The following is a 22141-nucleotide window of genomic DNA, read 5'->3' as shown; positions in this document are numbered from 1 at the left end:
GAGAGAAATATTTTCGTGATACAAAATGCTTCATTCAATTCTACACTGGCAGACTCTTTTAACAGAGTGCTCTAAACACCTCCGTGCCATCTCTACCCACCGATCTGTCTGACAGCATCGGGCTGGCATTATGTCTCACTTCATCTTTCACCTGCAGCGGTGTTTCCATCTTCGGACCCGTGGGCCAAGCCAAGGCAGCAAAATCCTGGGAGCCGCGGCTTTTGTGGAAGGCTGCAAACGGGGGTGTGCAGCCTCAGCCCGCGCCGTCTGCGAGAGCCTTCTGCGGGACCGCCCGGCGAGCGTTCGCAGCGCGTCCTGAGGGGGAAACCCGCATGTCAGTAAAGGCACCCCTGAGGGGCGGCTGCTTCCGTGGCGCTCAGATGCTTCCTCCGCTACCTCTGCTTCACACACCAGCCTGAGCTAGGCACCGCGGACGTCACGGGGAGCAAGGCTGGGATGGGCAGTGGGAGGGTCTGCATTTGGGTCCCTGTAACAGCGGGGGGGATGGGCGGAGCCCGGTCGGGCGCAGAGCCCGGCTGGCGGCAGCTCCCGCCCCGGCGCCTTCCCTCCCGCCCCCGGCACCGCAGGGCCCTCGCCAGCAGCGGCCGCCAGGGGGCGCGTCCCCGCCCCCTCCCGCGGGGCGGTCCCGCCCCGGGCCGTTCCCAGCCCCGCCTCCCGCCCTGGCCCCGCCCACCTTTTCTCTGGAGGCCACGTCATTCGCCCTCCGCGGCCGGAAACGACGTCATCCCGCCCGGCGACCAACGGGCGGCTCGCGTGTGGCGGGTTGAGAGGTGAAAGATCAGGCGGGGCGGCGGGAAGATGGCGGCGCTGGCGGTTGCCGGGCGGGGGACGCGGGCTCCGTGAGGGGATGGCGAAGCGGGCGGCGCGCAGCGGCTGAGGCACCCCCGCCGCTCCCCCGCGGGCCCCGCGCGCTCCTGTCGGTCGGTCCTATGAGCGGGGCGGGCGGTCTGGCGTGGCGCGCGCTGCACGCGCTGGTGCGCGCCTTGCTCTGCCTGCAGCGCGCGCTGCTCGCGTGCCTGCGCGGCCGCGCGGCCGCCGCCGCCGCCACCTCTTGCGCGCTCCTGGCGCCCGCCGCCCGCGCGCTGGGGTTCGGCGAGGCGCGCGCGGCCTGGCGGCGGCGGGGACCCGCGCGCGGCGGAGCGGCGCGCGGACGGCAGCGGTGGCGCGCGGACGGGCGCGCCCTGCGGAAGCTGCCGGTGCACGTGGGGCTGGTGGTGACCGAGGAGGAGCCGAGCTACGCGGACATGGCCAGCCTGGTCGTGTGGTGCATGGCCGTGGGCATCTCCTACGTCAGCGTCTACGACCATAACGGTGAGCGGCGGCCGGGGTGCCACAAGTTCCTGTCCCGGGCGGTGCCCGCCCTGGGAGCGCCTCCTGGCGTGGAGCCAGAGCGCCGCACTGTTCTGGGGTCTTCCCAAACCCGGTGCTGATCTCTCTGCTGGCAACTCCTTTCCCATCCGCTGGAGCTGCTTGGCCTCTGCAGAGCTTCTGTGCCTGGTTAATTGCCTAGGTGCCCTTCTGGCCCAGCTCCTGTGTCGAGATGACCCAGTCCTGCCTGCTTTCTAGAGCCTTTTCCGCAGCCTTGGGCTGACAGGCGCTGCTGACATCTGAAAGTGTAGGGCAGGTACTGCTAGTAGGGATGAGCTTTAGGCTACCTGCTCTTATGGGTGCTGTTTATGAGCTAGGGCTGAACCTCCAGAAGTGGATGAATGAAAGTAGCCTTCTGTTTTCAAGTACTCCTGTGTGAAGAAACAGGATGGACAAGTAGTTAAACGTAAGCATGTATGTTCTGTGTGCTGTCTGTATTGTGAAATCAAATTACATGATCTGCATTTTGTGCTGCTTGGCATTTGAGTCAGCTCTGACCCAGTGCTTCTGGAAGCTTTTTTTTTTCATATCTCCTGGGTGATTTTATTTATTACTGCATCTCAGGTGTAAGTAAGACCATTGAACTCTGGCTCTTACAGGTATGTTGATTCCACGTCAATGACTATCATAAAGACAAGCTCGGGGTTTATATTTCACATACTGTGAGGAAATCATGGAACAAATCTGGCTTCCTCATACCTTTCCTTTCCTAGTGGGGAGCTACAGCCAGCCATATTCAAAATATTCTTAGGTGAAGCTTTCTGTCCAGTTGTTGAGAGATGATCTCTAACTTGTACTGGACAAGCTGTCAGCTTGGAAGGGCTAACAGTATGTGACATGGGCAGTCCTGTTTCTGGCAGATGAAGATGAAAAAAACTTCATTCTGAAGATCCCTGTGCCCTTGCTGTTAGGAGTGAGACTGTAGGAGACCAGGGTTTATCTTGTTTTGAGCCACTTTCACTGGCTGTTTAGAGGTGTTCGAAGGTGAACTGTGTAGATTAATGCCAGGTTAGAGGTACAGTTGTCCTCTAGTGCTCTTTCAGGAAATGACTAGCAGTGCCTCCCACATAAGTAGGTGAAATCTTTTGTCATCAAGTGTGCAAAAGCATCTGAAGTATGCAGGCCTTTCCTTGAGCATAGGCATTTGTGATTTCTTTAAATTTTTTGATTTGTTTTAAGCCATCACCATTTATAGTTCTGTTTCATGGTTGATCCTTCCTCTGTGCTAAAAGACTCAGAAGACTTGACTTTCACTAAATTCTTTAAGATCATTATGAGAAACTGGGCTTAATACCAGTCACTTTTAAACTGGCCATCTGTGCAGAGCTGTTGTGGGGCTTGGTTGTGTTGTATTTCAGAGGGAGAATTCTTCCTCATTTGGAAGTCAAAGAATGATATTTGCAAAACATTGCAAGCACACAGGGAACAGCACCTTCTGAAAAGTCATTTATATGTTGACAGTTTTTATTCCCAGCTTGGAAAGCATTCAATCAGGTGAAATACTGTAGAGCAAACAGTACCAAGGAAGGGAGGGAGTTTCCCTCACTGCTTGGAGAGAGGTGTTTTTAATGTACAGGATCTTTAACTAGTATCAGCCTGCAAATAAACTGTGGGCAGTATTGCCTAATATGTTACAAATGTGCTCAGTTCCTTTTTGGATTCCAGCACTGTGCTCCACAAATTGTACGTGTGAGAACTGAACTGAGGAACAGATCAAGCTGAGAATCATGTTTCTTGGTCGTCTTTGTTTTCATCTTGCTTGCTGTGCAGCGCTGAGGAGGGAGAAGGCACCAGCCAATGCTTTGGTAGCCACTGTTGCTGAGCTCCTGTCTCACAGTAAGGAGCCAGAGCTGTAGCAGTGTCTGAAAAGTTATTTTTTGAGAACTTACTACTGCTTCTCCAGCCTGTGTTGAAATTGTCAGATCTAAGACTGATGGTTAGAAGAGTAAATATGACCAGAAATTATAAGATTTTGGCCACTGAACAGCTGAAATAACCTTGCAGAACAATTGTTACTGCTAGCAGTTCAGAAGAAAAAAAAAATCTTGGGTTATTTGCTGCTGTATTCCATGTATTGTTTCATTCATTCTAAAGTTGCATTTGTAAATTGTTCAATTTTGTTGTGTTGTGGTGATGTTACTTTTTGTTTTGGTGTTGGGAGTTGTCTGGTTGGTTGTTTTTATTCTAAGTGCAGGTTGTGTGATGGGTGTGGGTTTTAATTTTTCATTCTAAAGTTACATGTTAAGAGGTTTTGCTGTTGCCTCTGAGATCTGAAAATATAGCTATTATCTCCTGATTTCAGTATCATATTTTTCAGTAGCTTGTTCTTCTGTTGATCCTCTGATAGCAGAATATGCTATTTGTTTAACTTGATTTCCATTTTGTTGAAGCAAAATCAAAGAAGGTAGAGCAACTAAAATGTTTTAAATCTGTGGCTTTTGCCAAACTTCCAGCCAGCACATCATGTTCCACACAGGTGTTCAGTGGGTTGTCCAGGATAGAGGAGCCACATCTGCTTTGTGCCCAGCTGAGCTTTTTAGCCTGACTTCAGCTTCAGAGAGCGAGCAAATAGTCATTCATACATGTAGTTCTGGTGTATGCTCACTGCTGGTAATAGCACATGAACTGCCTTTCTTGTGGTGCTAAGCTCCTTAGGGGTGTCGTGATTGAGCACACAGCATTCCCAGATAGACTTGTCATTAAGGAGGATGTTGCAGCAGTTGCTAAATCTGGTGCTCAGTGGTGGTGGAGTCTGGAGCCCTTAGCACTAACACTGATAATAGTGAAGGTGAATAAAGTCAGGGACAGCTTGTTCTTTTTAATAGCAGAGGGTGACCCTTAATTACCGTGTGTGCACTTGTCCCCATCCATTCAGATGGTGAGTGCTGCTTTTGGACTGCTGAGCTGCTTCTGTGAGGATTTGTGTTCATACAATTGTACCAACTATTGATTTGTCAAAGTTCCTACTGGTGCTGGCTGTGGTGGAGAAGGAAAACTAATTATGAGCGCTCTGGATCTGTCCTAGCTGAGGTGAGGTGTAAACATTAATCTGTTTCTTTTCCATCATTGCATAAGTGTAGTACTGAGATTCCTTTGATTGCAACAGGAAACCTTGTTCACAAGCGTGGTCTTCCGTGGTTGCCTTCTCTGCAAGAAATAGTGTGTCAGTTTCCTGCAGAAGGATTAAATTCAAAATACATCCTCAATTGCCCCTTCTATAGGAGGAAAGGGAAGCATGAAGTTCTTTACAGAAGAAGTGCTGGTTTTTTGTTTATAGTAGCGAATTTCTATATTTTTTTACAAAATTGCTAAATAGAAGGTTGTTCATGTATTCTTCAGTGTCAAAATAAGTAGCTGCATTCCAGCTGACTCCGTTACAGCAGCATCACCAGTAACTGGAAAGGCAACTTGGCTGGAGTTGTGCAGAGCTCAGAACTGAGTCTTTCTCTGTTGCCTCAGCATGTTTGGAGGCTCAGGGTGGCCTGGCTTTGCTGCCCCTGGTGTGTGGAGGCCCTTTCTCTCAGTTTTCATTGATGTGCAGCGTGACAAAGCCATAATCAACTGTGTGCACCTGGGTTAAACAATGCAGACTAAAGTTTCAGGCTTTTGATCAAGAATTTATTTCTGTTGACTTTGGTATTGCTAGTCCTGTTACTTGGTAGAAATCCAGCCATGCTTTTCAAGACCTTATCTCTGAGGAAATACTGCAGCCTTGTTGCAGTCAGAAGGCATGGATAATGCAATAATGTAATAGCACTTAAAACACCTTCTGGGGAGCAGAAGCCTTTTACTAGGGCTGTATACTTTAACTTTCTTTTGGTAGTTGTTTTGCCATTTGGGAGAGCTTGATTGAGTGTTACTTCTGTGAAGCTTTCCTGATATAGTTTTGGACAAGTCTAGAGTGCTTTTTGAGAGCCTGCTGAGTCTTGGCACTTGGGTACTTTGATAATACTGGATTGATGCTTCACACTGACGGTTTCTTAAAGCCCATAGCGTGACTGTATTGAAAATTTGGAGTCATTCATCCTGCGTTTGGCTTTCTAGTGAACTGCTTTGCTTCTGACCACTTTTCTCTTAAAAGCTCTTTGAAAGGGTAATGTATGAAAAAGAAATTACTTCATTAGCCCCAAAGTAAGTTTCTAGTCTCTTCTAGATTACTTGGTAGTTTAGCTGATTTGATCAATCTGTAAAATCTTCTGCGGTGTGTTCATTTCACTGGGCAAGGTAAATATGTTGTGGTTTTATGTCACTGGAACACTTGGGATGCCTATGTCACAGGGCCCCTGCTGTGGGCCTTCACCCACCTGAAATTTCACATTCGACAGTTGCATTCTGGTGTTGAGTTGAGAGGAGTTCTCAGACCACATTTATTAAAAGAGATAACACTCATCTGTAGAAGGTAATCTCCTTAAAAGAATGAGAAATATGAAAGAGGTATCTTTTCTTTCAATTGCTGATGAGCTCCTGTTCTCTTAGTGCAGAATGTCCCTCCAAGAAATGTGGGAGGAATGGTCACCTATGAAGCTCTCAGTTCTAAGCAGATTCTTTGTTTGGTTAGTGTTGTCTTAAGTGGCCTTAATCTGACTGAAATTTTGGTGGCTTCAGCTACATTCAAACTTGGATTACTTTTCTTCCTAGTCTCTTGGAATAAAGGAGATATTTGTAGTTTTCCATATCCTGTGACATCCAGTTTAATGGCCATGCTTTCCTCTGTTACCAACCAGCATGATCCAGCAGGATGTAGGCAAAAGTTGTTCATGTATTAAAACAGTTTATTGCATGTGCGTTCTTTGAAGTGGCTTACTGATATTCTCAAAATGTTAACACCTGATAACAATTACAACTTTGATTACCCTTTCCTTGTCAGCACTAGAAAGAAGTTGAAAAGCAAATAACTGAAATGTTGCGGAGGTATGTTCTTTACTAGACTCCACTTGGGTAAGGCGTTCCCTTCCAAGGAAGAGCTGACTCTTATTCTGTGTTTTACCAGATTCTGCTGCTTTAAAAAGCAGGGTGGTTAAGGATGTTGAACTTTGAGATGCCATTAAGGTATTAACAGGTGGTGGCTGTGATAGTCAGACAAACAAATGGTTGACATTACTTGATGTTTCTCTGTGTCAATTTTTCACTTCCAGTTCAAGATTCTTGTCACTTCTACACCTGCTGAACTTGCAGCCTCTTAATTACAAACTTCATTTGTCAATATCTAACCCTAAAATATTGCAACACTGTAGTTGCAAGCAAAGGGGCATGGCTTGTAGCTGCTGTAAATCTGAGCATGGTGCATGCCTTGGAAAAGCCCTGTGTAATGGAGAACTACTGCAGGAAGCTAAAACACTTCTGGTTTGCCTCAGCTCTGGCAGCAACAAATGACTGACAGCATGCTTGCAGCTTGTCCTGTATAAACAAGCAGCATCCCTGAAATCTGCTCACAAGTTCTCAGTAATTAAAATAATCAAACCAGGAACGGGGAGTTTTATACTCTTTTGCTTTGGGAATTTTTGTGCTTAAATACATGTAATTCTTAGAATACTTCATTCACAGGGATATACACATTTTCACTAGCTTGCAAGGGTTCCAGAGTTCTGATGGAAAAAATGTTTCTGCTTTTCAAAACCAGAAAATCATCTGATGACAAATAATAGTGACAATTTCATGTTTGTGTTCCATATTAGAAACATGAGTAGTGCCAGATTTTTTTTTCATTTAACAGCAAACAGCTGTTGTATTTCTTAAGTTTCTTAGACCTTTGTCAAACCATAATTTTTTATAATGTTAAAATTACATTATGGACTTGCTCTAACTTGTGTGGAGGACTGTGAACAAAATTGGAGGGAAGCAGTAAAGCAAGAGTTAAGTTTCACTGCCTAGGAACACATAATTCTGTTACTGAGTTGGCCTGCTCATGCACTTGTTTGCTATATTTGTCATGTTTAAATTAAGCAGCAGCATCTCCCAGAACTAACTTGGGTATATTTACCCAAGTTTTTAAAAATGAGCCTTGTAGATAAATGGGAGAATATAGCTGAAGGTAAGGGAAAGGAGAATATAGCTGAGTCATGACCCTGTAAAATTTTTGAAGTTGAACATGAATTTGGCCTGTGAACGTTTCATTTGTCAGGACTGTGTTTGCAGTGATGAACATTCATAAGTCTCCTGTGCACTGACTGAGAGACAAATATTGAAGGAGTATTCTCAAATGCTGCTGTTTTTTAATTAAGATCTGAGTTAGTTGGAATTTTTACTGCCTTCTGCTGTGCTTCAGGATCTTCTCTTCGGGATAACTGTGTATGTGTCAAGGTTGATGATCAGTGGGAATTTAGGTGTGGAGGCCTTTCCAAGGAAGGCAGACTGCAGCTACGTGGTACAACTGCAGTAGCTTCCTATTTGTTAAACTGCTACTCCAAGAGCCAGGCAGTCCCCAAGTCTGAGCAGCTGAGGGGATGGGTGAGATAAATGAGCAGAATAGAAGGGTGATACTCAGATAAATCTAAAGAACACATTTATTTAGTGAGTGTCCTGTATCTGTTGTGTGTGTTAAGGACCTTCACTGGAGCTGGACCAGTTTCCTTAGCTGATCTCTCTTTTTACTGGGAAGCAAACACCTTGGTCAGTTATTTTACCTGTTGTCCTCAATGTCTTTATTTACTTTGGAGCTGTAATGTGGAGTCTTAAATTAGTTCCTCCAGTCTTTGGTAGGAATAGGCCAAAGGCTGTCACAAGAAAGGATTTGATATCATTAGTGTTGGGTGGGAAAGGGGAAGAAGAGACCATCTTATTTGCCAGATTAGGAGCCTTTCCTAATTATGTCACATGCTTGTCTGGATATTAAACATAGTTTTACTTCTCATATGTAAAAGTGCATGGAGGTCAAGGGACTCTAAAGGTGAGCCTTGTACAGATCTTCCTTGGAGAGGGTGCAGGATTAGCAATTGCAGTGGATGCACTGCTGCTGACCTTTGGAGTAAGGAAGGCAATCTGTGCTAACCCCAGCACAAAACAGACTGAGCCAAGCAGAGTTGTATCAAACAGTATTATTTAAAGCAGCATTCTCTATTTCTGCATGTCTTACATTGTCTTTTGCACTGTCTACATTGTAAGATTAGTGTGTGGGCATTTTTAGACTGGTCAACCAAAGTGTTTGACGTAAGGTTTCTGAATGAAGCTCAGTAAAAACCTCTGAATACTGTATGATAAATCATTGTCCAGTTTCTGAGTGGATATGCCTAGCCATGGTTTTGGATTGTAAATATTTAGGCTGTAACATTTAGTTTTTACTGTGGCATTTAATTAGAAATAATTGAGTTATGTTTCTCAAAAACTAGAATTTATTTTAGTACAGGAACCCAGGTAAGTTTGAGGCAGGCTTTTGTGATTTCCTGCATTCAAAATGTGTCTGCCTTAAATATATAAGTATAAAAAAGCCTTGGGGGCTGCATGAGCTCCTTGAAACATAAAGCTTGTGAAATTCTCTTATTTGGAAATCCATGCTGTTGGATGGCTTAAGAGTGGACGGTTACTGAGACCCGATTTAGTGGTGACTTGCTTTATTTTCCTGCAGCCTTAGGGATCTGGCAATAAGTGGTAGCAGACTTAAGCAGAGTGGGCATTAAAAACATTTGGTGTTAATCTGACTTGGTTTTTCTTTGCTGATTATTGCTTTCTCTATTCTAGCAAGGACAATGAAGTAAGTCTTAAGCTGTCCCTTACTTGCTGCTTAAATCAGGCTGGGTGAAAGCACAAAAGCACATGAGTTGTCTGTCCAAGGTCACTCACATTAGTCACATGCAGCAGCATTTGCTTTGAATTCTTACCCTCACTTGGGAACTCCAGTCTGGAACCAGTACTTACTAACTTCTTCTTGCCTAGTGTCAGGTTTATTTTGTAACACCCTTTATAGGAGTTGGCTGACATGCAACTTTTTTTTTTTTTAAAGGTATTTTCAAGAGGAATAACTCAAGATTGATGGATGAAATTTTAAAACAGCAGCAAGAACTCTTGGGACTAGATTGCTCCAAGTACGCCGTGGAATTTGCAAATCACGACAAAGCTGGTCAAGGTAAGATGAACTACAAGACGGGCTTGGTATGCCTCTGAACAGCTGTATATCAATAAATCTGCTTTCACTTAAACACATTCCCATGTAAAGTGACCTTTTTCATCGTTAAAAATTGATAATCAGAAAAAATGCAACCTTCCTGGGCTAGTATTAAACTTCCATTGTTCTTATTCTTTTTCTTAAATAACAGCAAAGCATTGATCTCTCCTTGCTGCAGTAATCATTACTGGGTGGTCTGATCTTTCCTTCAGCCTGACTGTTGTGCTACCACCCTTTCAATGCATCAGTGTGCCCCCACCCCCCACTGTTTCAGTGAAATTAATTATTTTGCTGAGAGCTGAAAAAGCACTAAAGTGTAAGGGGACTGATGTCAAGTTAACAGTGTGTGTGCTTCCATCTTTCCAAACATACTTCCCCTCAAAGTTGGAAGGAGAAAGGGAAAGAGCAAGACTGCTGGTTGTCATGGCAAGGTATAATGCCATCAGGAAGGTAAAAGGCACAAGTAAAAAAAATTAATTTGGTAATAATAGCTTTTGCACATAGATGTGGAAAGCAGGAGCAGGTTTCCAGGTTGATGGTCCTTATGCAGTAATATTTGCTATAAGTACTCATTTACTCATCTGCCTAAGACAAATGCTAGAAGTCTGCTCAAAATATAATAAATCACAGGCATGTACTTGAATCAGGCCTTTGTCTTAAAGGGATGGGCTGATAACAGCTCTCCTAACTAGGACTTTTAATATTTAAGTAGGTATTTAAAAAAAATACCTAAAAAACCAGTATGTTTTAAGATCATTATAGTTCCAAGACTTATGAGAAGACTGCACAAGTTGTGGTACATTTAGCTGGGTTTAAAATAACTGCTTGCAAGTTTTGCCTCCCCTATGAGAGGATACCAAAATGCCTTATGGCAGTTTTCCAGTATTGTAACGTGAACTTGTCTTATGAACAACTTAGCCTATTATGCTAGCATTTATGTGGAAGAACCCAGCTTTCATGTTTTTTTTTTTTCTTCCTGTGAAGGTTGAAATAATCAGCAGAAAATGGGGTAGACAGGCTATTAATGTCTTAAACTCCAGCATACTTAGCTACACTTACCTAAGTTGGGATATTTATCTTCACACCAAACAAACTACTGAAAGACTTCTCAGACTTGCTGATGGAAAGAGTGTGTTTAAATCTCAGGAACCTTTTGTGCTGGAAACTGTGAAAAGCAGAGGTGTTTTCTGTTCTCTTTTTAAGTTCTTCATTCTTTTCTAGAAGATTTTACAGTCAGATCAGATGCTTCATGTTTTCAACTGACATCTATCCAGTTTATTATTATCTGCAAATTTCCACTTCTGAAAAATAAAATTGCATGTGTTACATTTAGGGATGCTGTTAAATATTTTTAAATGTGGGACATTTGATGCAAATTTGCAAATCAAGCAATTTTAAGGATTTAAAGTTATTTTCATTGTGGGGGCTTTGGATAGATGAATTGAGAATTGAGGGATTTTAGGTGTTCTTACGAATCTTGATTGTGCTATGTGATCCTTTGAAGTCAGGTTCTGGAGTTTTAAGAAACATTATTTTTAAGTATCTGGTTATAACTGGCATGAGTTTAGTATCAGCCTAAAGTGTTGACACTTTGGTATTTAACCCACTTAACTTCAAGCCAGCTATAGTGCACCATCTGTGGCCTTCAGCTTCCTTGGCAAGTTTACTTCTTAGGTACTTCCCCAGAACTGACAACGATGCAAATTATGAGAAGACTTTTGCCCCTCAATAGTGTAGGATTAAGATAGTTATCATTGTGAAATGTCCTCTGAAGTCACAGACATAGTTACAGATGAATTGAATAATTCTGGACTATTTTCTTGTTCCAAGCTTCAGTGTAGCAATGTTAGATCCTTACTGCAACTCTTGCATCAAGATGCTGTGATCAGATTGAGGGAGGCTCCAGCTTAATCATTATGTCATGTGAATGTACACAGTGGCTGTTAAAAACACCTTCCTCTTCTAGGGTAGAAATTAGTTTGTTGGGATTTTTTTCTCTTCATGAACCCCCTAAGTTACTATCCAAGCATCTTTCTTCTCAGTGTTTTGCCTGACAGTGTAATTACCAATCCAAATTTCCTGGAAAACTACATTTCAAAACTGAATTAAACTGCTTCTCACAAGACTTCTCAAAGTAGTTGTTTTAAGCTTGTGTTTTAGTAATACAGCAAATCCAGAAAACTCTTACCCACTTCTCTAAGAGATAGGTGAGGTATATCTGTGACTAGTTGTAATATATGAATCAAACTACAAGTTACTTTCAGCTGTATCTGTGACTGTCTAAAGCACATGCAAAATAATTGTATTTCTGTTGCTTTTAAACTGTGTTTTGTACTTTCAGTTTTAAATTGCCAATCTACATTGAAGGTGCTGTCTCCGGAAGATGGAAAAGCAGACATAGTCAAAGCTGCTCAGAACTTCTGTCAGTTGGTAGCACAGCAGCAAAGAACACATTCAGACCTGGATGTGAATATGTTAGACAACTTATTAAGTAGTAAGTATAATATGGAGGAGAAAGAGTACTCAATTCATAACCATTTGGTTACTAGTATATTTATTGCTTGGAATATATGCTTCTTGTTGCTTAGTCTGTCAGAGTAAGCTATGGTTATTGCTTTTAGGCTTCTGTTAAAAATTTCTTACTCGTTTATTGCCTTTTGAGCTGTTTTTTTTTTTTTTAAGTAGAAAAATTCTTTAGCAGAAATAATAAACTAAATTGCAGAGTTTTGGCTTTTCGGAGTTTACAGTCTCTGTGGTATGTTCTGCAATGAGCTTTATGAAAAAAGTACTGTTGGAGTTACCTAAAACTAGACTATTCTAACTTAGGTTAACTTCCTGCAAGTTGCAAGCTGAAAACATGGATAGGCAGAGTCTTTTCCACATCTGGTTACAGCAATTAAAGCTGTTCTTGCTGCCTGACTACTACACTGAGTACAAATGATAGAGCACTTTCTGTTCTCTTGCTGCTGTATAACCCACACTAGCTTAGTTGTCCTCATTACTAATTCATGCAGATTACTGACTCTGCAGTGAGATGTGTGGCTACATGCAATAGCTGTGAAAAGGGCAGGATTGCCCTAATACCACACCTGGGAGAAGAAGTTTAGAATTAGCATCCACTTTTCCAGTGGTACTATGGAGCTATAATGAGTTGCTCATCTTGCCTAGGTGATCTGTGCATGTTAATTGCTGCTGTAATTAGCTTGGCAGGGTTCATGTTTCAGATTGCACACTTGAACTTGGATGCCTTTAGGCACGTTACTGTAGCGGGGTTCCCATTAATTGGACTTTAGAGAGTGATTTCTTCTTTTTCATATGGGTGGTCAGCTGAATTGTTCTGTGGACAGACTTCCATGGCAGTTTGGCCACTTAACTTCAAACTGAGTTCCATCTCTGTCAGCATTCTCCTATAATGGAACTATTAAATGTATTTAATAAGGCATCTGAAGTACAACTATGGACATCTATTCTGTTATACCCAAAGGCAATTAAAGGAAATTAACAAGTGCTTCTTCAGAACAGTCACTAATTTAATGGAGAACGGGTGACAGCTGTTACCCATTGTGTGTATTTTGGCCAGTGATGCTTAATTGGAGCTTTTCAAACTTGTTGGATCTTCTGTCTGGATACATTGAAAGTATTAGGTCAAATCTTAAAATTAGTGGATTTAGTTTTGAAATATTGCATGCTAGCTGAGCACAGAAAGAGAGATCTAATCTGTCAAAACTATTCGAAATTTGAAACAGGCTGCTTCATGGATGTGGCTAATAATGAAGGATAATATCTGTAACTAGTCCTACTTATTGATTTGTTTACTCAATGTTTAGGACACTGTTGGAGGTGAAGTATTCTTTCAAAACTTATTTAGCAGCAGCTTTTGAAACTTTGTTTTACTTGTAGGCAAATTTAGCCTGTGTGCATTTTTAATGGAATGGTATTGAAAGTAAGCATCTGTGCATTGCTGATGTGAGAGCATGTTCTGAAAAGCAGTACTTGAGTAGTTATATTCTTAGAGTTTGCATTCTTGGTGTCTTACGTAAATCTCTAGGGTTTTACATTTTGATTTAAATATCTGTTAATGTAGCTTTTAAACTTTCTGTTCATGTTTAGGGTGCAGTTATTGAAGCCTAGTCCTAAAATGGTATGATTCCAGCTTGTCATGTGGCTTTTCTTGTTCTTAATTCAGTCATGCACTTAATTCTTACAGCTTGAGTTTTCTGCAGTGTAAGAGTACTTTCTTCTGAGCAATGCCTCAGCTAACCAGCTTGTTTTGAGAAAAGTAGGTGCCAGCTGCATTTTAATATTGTCTCTGCTTGCTGTCTGCCTTCCAGCAAAGAACATGACTATCAATTAAGGCTACTCAAGTTGCCCTGTAAAATCTATGTGGAGAAGGGTAATCAGCTCTAAAATTCCTTCATGTTCCCCTTGCAGAACTCCTGACCTAGAAGGCTTGTTGCCAGATTCCCATCCTTTCAGTGTGCAAGTCTTTTGGCCTCTTTCATTTTTTAAAGTCTGCTCTCAAATCCTTGTATCTTGTGTATACTAAAGTTGACTGCTGTAACTCTAGCAGCTCTGAAGGAGCTTCCACATGTAAATTATCTGTAGTGCTGCCACGTTTAGGTAGGGAAATGGATGCAGAGTGGAAAGCAGAGTACTGTGTTTTTTTTAGTAGGCTGTCCTGTCAGTAATACTACAGTGTGCATTTTCATTTTCCTTCAGATAGGAACCAGAAGGAAATGTTAGCATTAACTGGGCTCTCTGAAGGTCTTTTCCTGTTTGAAAAGCCATTGCAGTGTTGAAGATCCTGCTGCTGTACCAGCTGAGGAGTACTCAGCTACTGAATCAGCTGATGAGTAAAGCTGTCCACTTCCTCCAGAGTCCCCACTTCTAAGTATTCACTGCTTTCCTGCAAAGCTCTTCCATACTAACGTGCTAGCTTCTGTCGCATAAGTGACTTTTGCTTTGGAATTTTTTTCTTAACTTTGAGATAAGATTTGGACTGTGGCATAAGACACTCCTATCTAAAAACCTCATCCTTCCTTAGAAATGTCCATGCTTGGGAAAATAGGTTCTTTACCCTTGGTAAAAGGTCTCATCACTATTGTGGTGATTCAGGGGGGAGGGAGGATGTGAACTTTTTGAAAAATCTCCAGCTTCAGTGTCAAAATCTGGGTGGAGCAAAATCTGACCTTAGTTTCCTTTTCTGTTATTCCTGAAGTTAAGTTCCTCTACAACTAATCTGAATTGTAAAAGGCTCTTGGTTGCTTTTGTGTAGTGGGGTTTTTTATTTAAGCAAACAAGGAAAGAATTGTGAAGTAACATCGAAATTTTGGAGGAAGTATGCTGTATTAAACTTTATCTGCTAAAGGTAGTCATTACCCCATGTAGGCACTCTTGCACTTACCCTGCAAAATTTGGGATAATGGAAGGGATGACAAGAAATTAGCTGCAATAATCATGACTAATTGCAGCATTACAGCAAAATACAGTATGACAGCTGGAATGCTTTTCAGATGAGCTAGGTAGGTGCAAGAGGAGCAGTTCAGCTTCTTGGGTTCCCTTAGGGTGCTCTACTGGTTTTCACATGTTGCTCTAATCAACCTGCTAGAATTAGCAGGGAAAGCTGGACTCAGACTGCTCATTCTAAGCCAATTTCCTGTCTGTCAATTTTAGCCTGGAGTAGCTTAGGCACTGCAGAAATATATGGAAGGGAGACAGAGGCAGTGGTGCTTGGTCACTAGTTGCCTTCAGCCTCAGGAGATGGAGTACGATGCTCTCACGAGGGAAATGACTGGCTGGGGTTTTAAGGTATGGGTAGTAGGAGTGTGGGCACCTAGTAAAATTCATCAATATTATCTAGCTCTGCTCTAGAATGGGTCAGGTTGTCCACATAGTAACAGAAAAAGACACACTGCTCTGTTCTTCCTCACTCATCTAACCAGAAAGATGCCAGCTGCAATAGTTTCCTCGAAAATTTATAGTAAATTTTTTTCAAAATTTCTGTCTAGTCTCATACTGAGAAAGAGACAAGTCATCTAACAAGGTTGTTTTCTTTCATAATGGCCTGTAGGACCAAGATGTTCTTTAGTGAAACTTCCTTAAACATTGTATTTGTGTTAATAGTCCTTTTCCTCTACTTGGGTGCAGCTCCACATAGTTAAGTTAGGACTATAGTAGGTAGAGCCAGGGTATAGCATATCCTGTGCTACTAAAATCAAGTTTGCCAAGACAAAACTAGAACAAGTCAGATGAAACAGCATTGTTAGGGTTTGCTGTTACTCAAAACAATGCAACTGTTCCTGTTACTTCCATAGAAAATCTTTGAAAACTACCTGACATAAAAATAACAGTCTAGCTGGGCCTGCAGTGGCTGCCTAAGCTTTTGCTCAGTTGGTCATTCAGGTGTTGCAAGACCAGTCTGTCCTCTTGGGCTTTTAATTGTTAATTTGTCCTTGGGACCTTCATTAAAAAAAAAGGCTTTTAGTGAAAAAACAGATGCCTTAGGGTTTAGAACTAAAACAAATCCTCTGATGAATTTAGTAAAACCTAGTGTAACTTGTTATTACAGGTACAAATGGATTTCCTGATCCTGATTTAGTCTTGAAGTTTGGTCCTGTGGACAGCACATTAGGATTCCTTCCGTGGCACATCAGACTGACAGAAATCATGTGAGTTGCTTGTAAATGCTGTAAAACACACTGGAATGAAAATGTCTAGCTAAGCAAGTCTTTATGATGTAACTTATGGAACTGGCCAAAAGGGAAGATCAGCTAAACAAGTGTCTGGAGATTGATTTCAGGGTATTCTAAAATTATTAAATGAAATCTGTCAGACAGTCATTGTTGGTTTTTTTAGCCCTGTCTAGGCAACAGCAGGCTTCGAAACTCAGGTTTAAGGAACAGCTTCTGCCACCACTTAGTCTGTGGTCCAGTCCCATTTGACAGTGTGCCTTACATCAGTGTTGATTTTCTGTGGCTTACAGGCTTCTGACAGGGAAACTAAGGATATAAGGAAAATGGGATAATACAAGAAGATTGCACTTATGGATTACTTTTCAATTTTAGTAATAACTGAACTGACTAGATTTGCTGAACTTCTTCAGTCTGAGCACATTTATAGCGCACTGAAATGCGTGGGCACACCTGTGCTGCTCCAGCTTTTCATTGATTGGAAGGGCCCTGTGTGCTCTAACGGGAGGCTTTGGTTTAGAGGGTGACTGGTTTAGTTGTTAGAGTTGAGTGACAATAACCATGTTGAGAACAGCTTCACAAGGTTGCTCAGACAGTAACTTGCTTTTAGTGATATTCCTGAGTGGCTGTGTGAATAGTGTGGTGTTTATAAAAGCTTATTTTAATGTTTCTAACTTGCTTTCTCAGTTCTTTGCCTTCCCACCTAAACATCAGCTATGAAGACTTTTTCTCTGCCCTCCATCACTATGCAGCCTGTGAGCAACGCTGGGGAAAGTGACTTCGGGCTGAGTGCATGGAGTCAGGCTTGCTGTGGGAAGGAATTGATGTCTGTTTACAAGCACCTGCGACCCATAAGTCTGGTTCATAGTCCTTTCTTAATTTATCAAAAAACTTCAATAAAGTGTCTTACCTTTCTAGAGAGTCTGTGTGAATGCGTGAGAATCTATGGGGAGGGGAATTCACAGATTTCCTCTTTGGAAAAGACAATTACTAAAAACAAAGCTGAACTGCCCTCACTTTGACATTTGAGTGTCAAAATGAATGTGCAAGAATTAAATGTGAAATCTACAGGACAATGTAGATAGGAGTTCCGTGCCCTGAAGGTCCTTAAAACCAAGAAGGAACTACCATCTTTGTTCCTTAATTTTTCATGGTCAGGCATTTCAGAGCTAATGGTTTATCTTCAGATATATGTACTATGTAATATGTGAATTCTAGAGAAGTTGGTTTTAACTGAAAATAGAGACTGCAGCTTGGCTGAGATGACTAAGCCAGCTGTAGGTGTCAAGTTCTAGAAATACTGAGAAGATTCCATAAAAAGGGATGGAAGTGTCTTTGTTAAGTGGATTGTGCAGTCTTTGTTGCACTATCCAGCTCTTTTTTATTCGGTTTTTTTTTTAAGTGGTGGAATGGAATCAAAGTATTCCTACAGCCCTGGGTGAATGCAACTTCTCTCAGCATCAAGTCAGTTTTCCATTGGGAATAAGCATAAGCAGTACTATGTATTGTTTGTATACCTGTTCTCCCCATAACGTGCTCGCTCAAGGTAACAAGCAGGATAAGGTTCTGGCATCATTTGCGGAAGGAAAATGGGCTTAGTCAACCTCCATGTCTAAATGTGATTCGCTGCTTGTGTGCCCAGCAAGGGAGTCTGCTTAAGCCTTTTTTGATTTGTTCTGAACTGAGCATTAGAAGTTTGAATGGGAGTCTGAAGCGGACAAAGAAGGAAGATGAAGTGAAGCTGCCCTACAGTATTTCAGCACTGAGATAACTAAGTAGAGATACTGGCCAAATAGTCTTCATCATGGAATGGCCTGTTTGAGTTACGTTCCTATTGTTGGAAGCAGTTTAAAGTTGCAAGGTTATGGCTGCATTTGGACGAAGCAATATCTTTAGATCTGTATTACTGGAGACAAACATTAATACTGCAGCCTTCTGCCCTGCAGGCTGCAGAACTGTTGAATGCTTCATTCTGGAAGTGTTTCCTGTTTCCCCCTCCCCCTCACTCTTCAGACTGAGCCTGGCTTTATCTTCTTTGGGATAGCCATGTCAATAAAAGGGAAAAGAACTGTTTTTAAAAGGGAATTGCCAGATTTTAAATGAATGTTTGCCTCATTGTGAAATGGTGTATTTTAACTTGTTGTCGCTTGATGTAATGTTATAAAGCAGATTGCATAAACTCTTAGCTGCAGTTTTTCATCATACTAAGGTTAGATTGCAGTTAGAGAAAGAGACCTGTGGTCTACTTTATCTCAGTAAAGAGCAAGGGATATTCGATAAATTAACTAAGATTTTTGACATACAATAACTTTCCATAGGAACTGGAATACTTAGTATTCCAGTATACCGGTATACCAGACTTTGTAGACTGCTCTGTTGTGTGTGCCAGGTCCTGTATTGCAGAGAAGGTAAACAGTTGTGCAAAGCTTCCTGGCTCTGTCATTCACATGGTCAAGTTTTCTCACTGAGTGTTAAGTTCAACTTTTTTGTGGGGAGTAGGTAGCCTGGTGAAGGGTATCTGGAATATTGACATTCATCTGTAATAGGAATTTTACAAGGTTGTGTTAACATTCCGATATGTGTTAGTGTGTCACTAAAGCAGTTCTGGTGCTGGCAGTAATGGGAAAAGCTTAGTTTAGCCCTCAAAAATACATTATTTTTTATATTTGTATTAAACTGCCAAAGAATACTTCTCATACCTGAGTTCCCTCAGTCCTCAAACTTCTCCATATCTCAGCTAAAAAGATGTGTTTAATATTGGAGACAGATCTCAAGGCCTACAATTTGTCTACAGAGGGTTGCTTAATAAAATAAAATGATTAGTTCAGCTGCATTTGTTACAACTTAAATCTCTTCTGATGGCTAGTTTAATTGTGAATTAAGTGTTCCTCCTGGAATTAATGTAGTTGAACTAATCCACATTATCACTTAGTTGGGATTATTTTACTGTCCCTGTGTGGGCAGTCTTCAGTGAGGTGTGCCAAAAGCACTGTGCATATCCACGACCTGATCTCTGAATGTACGTCCTTGCCCTTAGCGCCTCTCTCCAGCTTGTTCTGTGTGAAGGTCTGTGCTGTTGCTGTGACATGTTTGGGTACCTGTACATAATGTGTAAAATGAGTTTTTATTATTAGGGAATCGATTTATTGAACTTTATTATTGAAAGTTGAATCTGTAAAACAATAAATCAATAAAAGTCTATAATCTTTCTACAGGCTATGGTGATACATGGATGCTTTTTGGAGTTTGGCTGGGGTGCTGTAGCTTGATTCATTCATGTTGCTACATCACTCTGGGGAAATACAGAACTTCAAATGTTGTCTTCTTTTGTACTCTTCTTTCTGGAATATAAGAACTGGGCAAGTTTTTCATCTACCACTTCCAACTTCTTAGATGCTTTTATGAAAACTTGAATAGTAAAGCATTTACTGTAAAAAATTTTTTTGATAGTCCTGGGAACTTGCTGAACTTGTTTCTGGTTAATAAAAAGCTTGCTTCCTCTCCCTGTTGATGAGTCAGTCCTGGGCCTGAGCTGTGCTGGGCCTCCTGCCAGCCCTGTTGTGGAGCAGTGTGAAGTGAGGGTGTGGTGTGGAAGAAGCCTCTGCAATCTGAGTGATGCCTGGATGCTGAGCAGGAAAGGGGAAGCTGGTGTTCAGGTGAGTTTTGAAAATGCACTGGGAATCATGGTGCAAAGCCTACAACAAAGGCCAGCAGTCTCCCAGGCTGTGTTAGGAAGTGTTGCTGGCACATCAGGGGAGGTGATCCTTTCTTCAAATCTGGTGAGACATCTGGAGTGCTGCATTCAGAGCTGGGCTTCCTTGGTACACGAGAGACACAGATTTAGGGAACCTAGACCACCAAAAGGCTTAGATGATTAGGAAGTGGAGCATCTGTTGTACAAGGAGAGGCTGAGTGCTGGAACTGCTCAACTTGGAGAAGGCTGAGGAGGGACCTTCCCAGTACACAGATGCATGATGGAAGAGGGAGGAAACCCAGCCAGGCTCTTCGTGGTGGTGCTTAGTGGCAGGCTGAGGGGCAATGGGCATAAATTGGAGTACAGGAAAAGGCTGAAACATCAGAGAAACCCTCTTTGATGAGGGTGATCAGACAGTGGAGCAGGTTGCCCCTAAAGGCTGTGGAGTCTCCGTCAAAACCACTATGTGTGCATGGGGGTGAGTGCAGGACTAGATCACGGCCAGAGATGCCTTCCAACCTCAGCTGGAGCTAGCTGTAGAGCAGTGTTAGGTGTGGTGGTGCTCTCATACCTCACCTGGTTTTTAATAATCAGCAGTGGAGGCTTGCTGCAGTCAATTTGCCATTTTAATGGCAAAGAATATTGGAACTTTCTGTATGGTGGAAAACACTTCACTTGCAGCAGTATGAGAGCTCCCCTTCACAGTAACTGCTACTCATTAACATGCTGTACACATTTCTATATATTTCCTCTTTTTTTCCTCTTCTAGTTGTGCCTGGTAGTTGATCTGGTAAAGGAGCTAGATGAGATTCTGAAATAGTTGCTTTACAGCAGGGAATTTAGGGACATGGACAATAATCCGGCTGTTACAGAAAATAGACCTACAAAGCAGTTCTTGAAATTATAGTGCTTTTTAGGACTTTTTGTGTGAACATGCACTAAGCAACTGTCCAGCATAGTATGCTGCACTGAGTTGAAGACTGGTAAGCGAGTAGAAGGTAAAGTAAAGGTCATTCTTTATAGAAGAGAAAATGCTCTTACACGTTTGCACATCTGTAAGTGTTTCCTAAAGTACTTCACAAAAATGACAAGAAAATATAACCTGCTGGTTTGATTTCCTATGTATTTCATGAATTCAGCTTTTATGTGAAATCCTAACTGCCCTGAATAGTCCCGTATGTTTAAGACAATGATAACTTTTTGTCTTTACTGTTGAAATAATGTTTCACTATTATTCATGCTTATTCACTGGTAGTGAGATATAAAATCAGAGGGTAGGTGCAGGCAGTTTTGGTCTTTGCTGATCCCGAGGTACCAGCTGCCTTGCAGGTAGGCTTTGTCCTGCATTGCCAGCTGGACTGTGCCACCCGGCCAGGGCTTGTACAGGAGGAGCTTTGGGGGCATGGAGACGGGTGGTCTGCTTCATGCTGGCTTCCATGCTGTCATTTTCTCTGAGGGCACAGCCCACCCTCGGTCATATGCTTCTTGGAAAGACATTCTCTTTGCTGCTCCCCAAGCACTTAATGCAACAGCAGCAGCTTCAGCTCAGGGGTGAGGAAGGGACTGGAGAATTAAGGCTGAGTTGTTTCCCATCCTGTGCAAAACATTCTAACCAGTGTTGCTGTGAAGGTTACTATTTGTCCGTTTTTCAGCACACCATGGATGAGTGTAATCAACTCCTGGCTGTCTTCTATGAGCTAAGCAACTTTGATAAGCTTGAAATGTTCAAGCAAATGAATCAAATGCCATGCTTTAAAGCCCACAACTTTTTTTTTTCCTCAGATCTGCCAAATTAAAAGAGAGAGAGACTTGCAAGCCCTTCCTCTGCTGTATGTTTGTCTGTGTTAAATGATGTGAGACCTCCTTGAATTCCATTGAATCACTGCTGAGAGCTGTAGGATTATTCCCTAATTGCATCCAAAACAACTTTTTTAGATGATAAATAATATCATGTATTATACAGAAGCACGCCTCAGCCTAAGCTTTGAAGTACTTCACAAATTAATGTTTAATGAAACTGTTCGCCTGGAGGTTTTTGCTGTACTATGTAACTGGCTGAATACACACAAGCCAGGGCTCTTTCATCTCCCTGACAAGCCTTACTGCTTTAATATAGCATGTTTTCTCCAACTGTGTGCACTCAGTCAGTTCTCAGTTTTCTACACATCCCCCTGGCCTGCAAAATTACTACCTTGTCCCCCCCAAAAAGCCAGCACACAGCAGGAGACCCTAATGGATGGATCATGTAGAAAACAGATTTGGGGGAATGTT

At 42.2% G+C, this 22141-nt stretch overlaps 1 protein-coding gene across 1 annotated transcript; it reads left to right on the top strand.

Moving 5' to 3' along the window:
- The first annotated feature begins 816 nt into the window (after positions 1-816).
- On the top strand, positions 817-17093 carry NUS1 (NUS1 dehydrodolichyl diphosphate synthase subunit). Its single transcript, XM_066179345.1, has 5 exons — positions 817-1332; positions 9326-9448; positions 11829-11981; positions 16056-16155; positions 16864-17093. Exons 1-5 carry the CDS (start codon positions 951-953, stop codon positions 16952-16954), a joined length of 849 nt encoding a protein of 282 aa, XP_066035442.1. The 5' UTR covers positions 817-950; the 3' UTR covers positions 16955-17093.
- The last annotated feature ends 5048 nt before the right edge of the window (positions 17094-22141 follow it).

This window comes from Chamaea fasciata, unplaced genomic scaffold (assembly GCF_029207755.1).
Source record: "Chamaea fasciata isolate MVZ Bird 193981 ecotype frontalis unplaced genomic scaffold, bChaFas1.0.hap1 SCAF_3, whole genome shotgun sequence".
NCBI lineage: Eukaryota > Metazoa > Chordata > Aves > Passeriformes > Sylviidae > Chamaea > Chamaea fasciata.
Note: the sequence above shows the minus strand (reverse complement) of the source record. Positions and strands in the feature narration are given on the sequence as shown.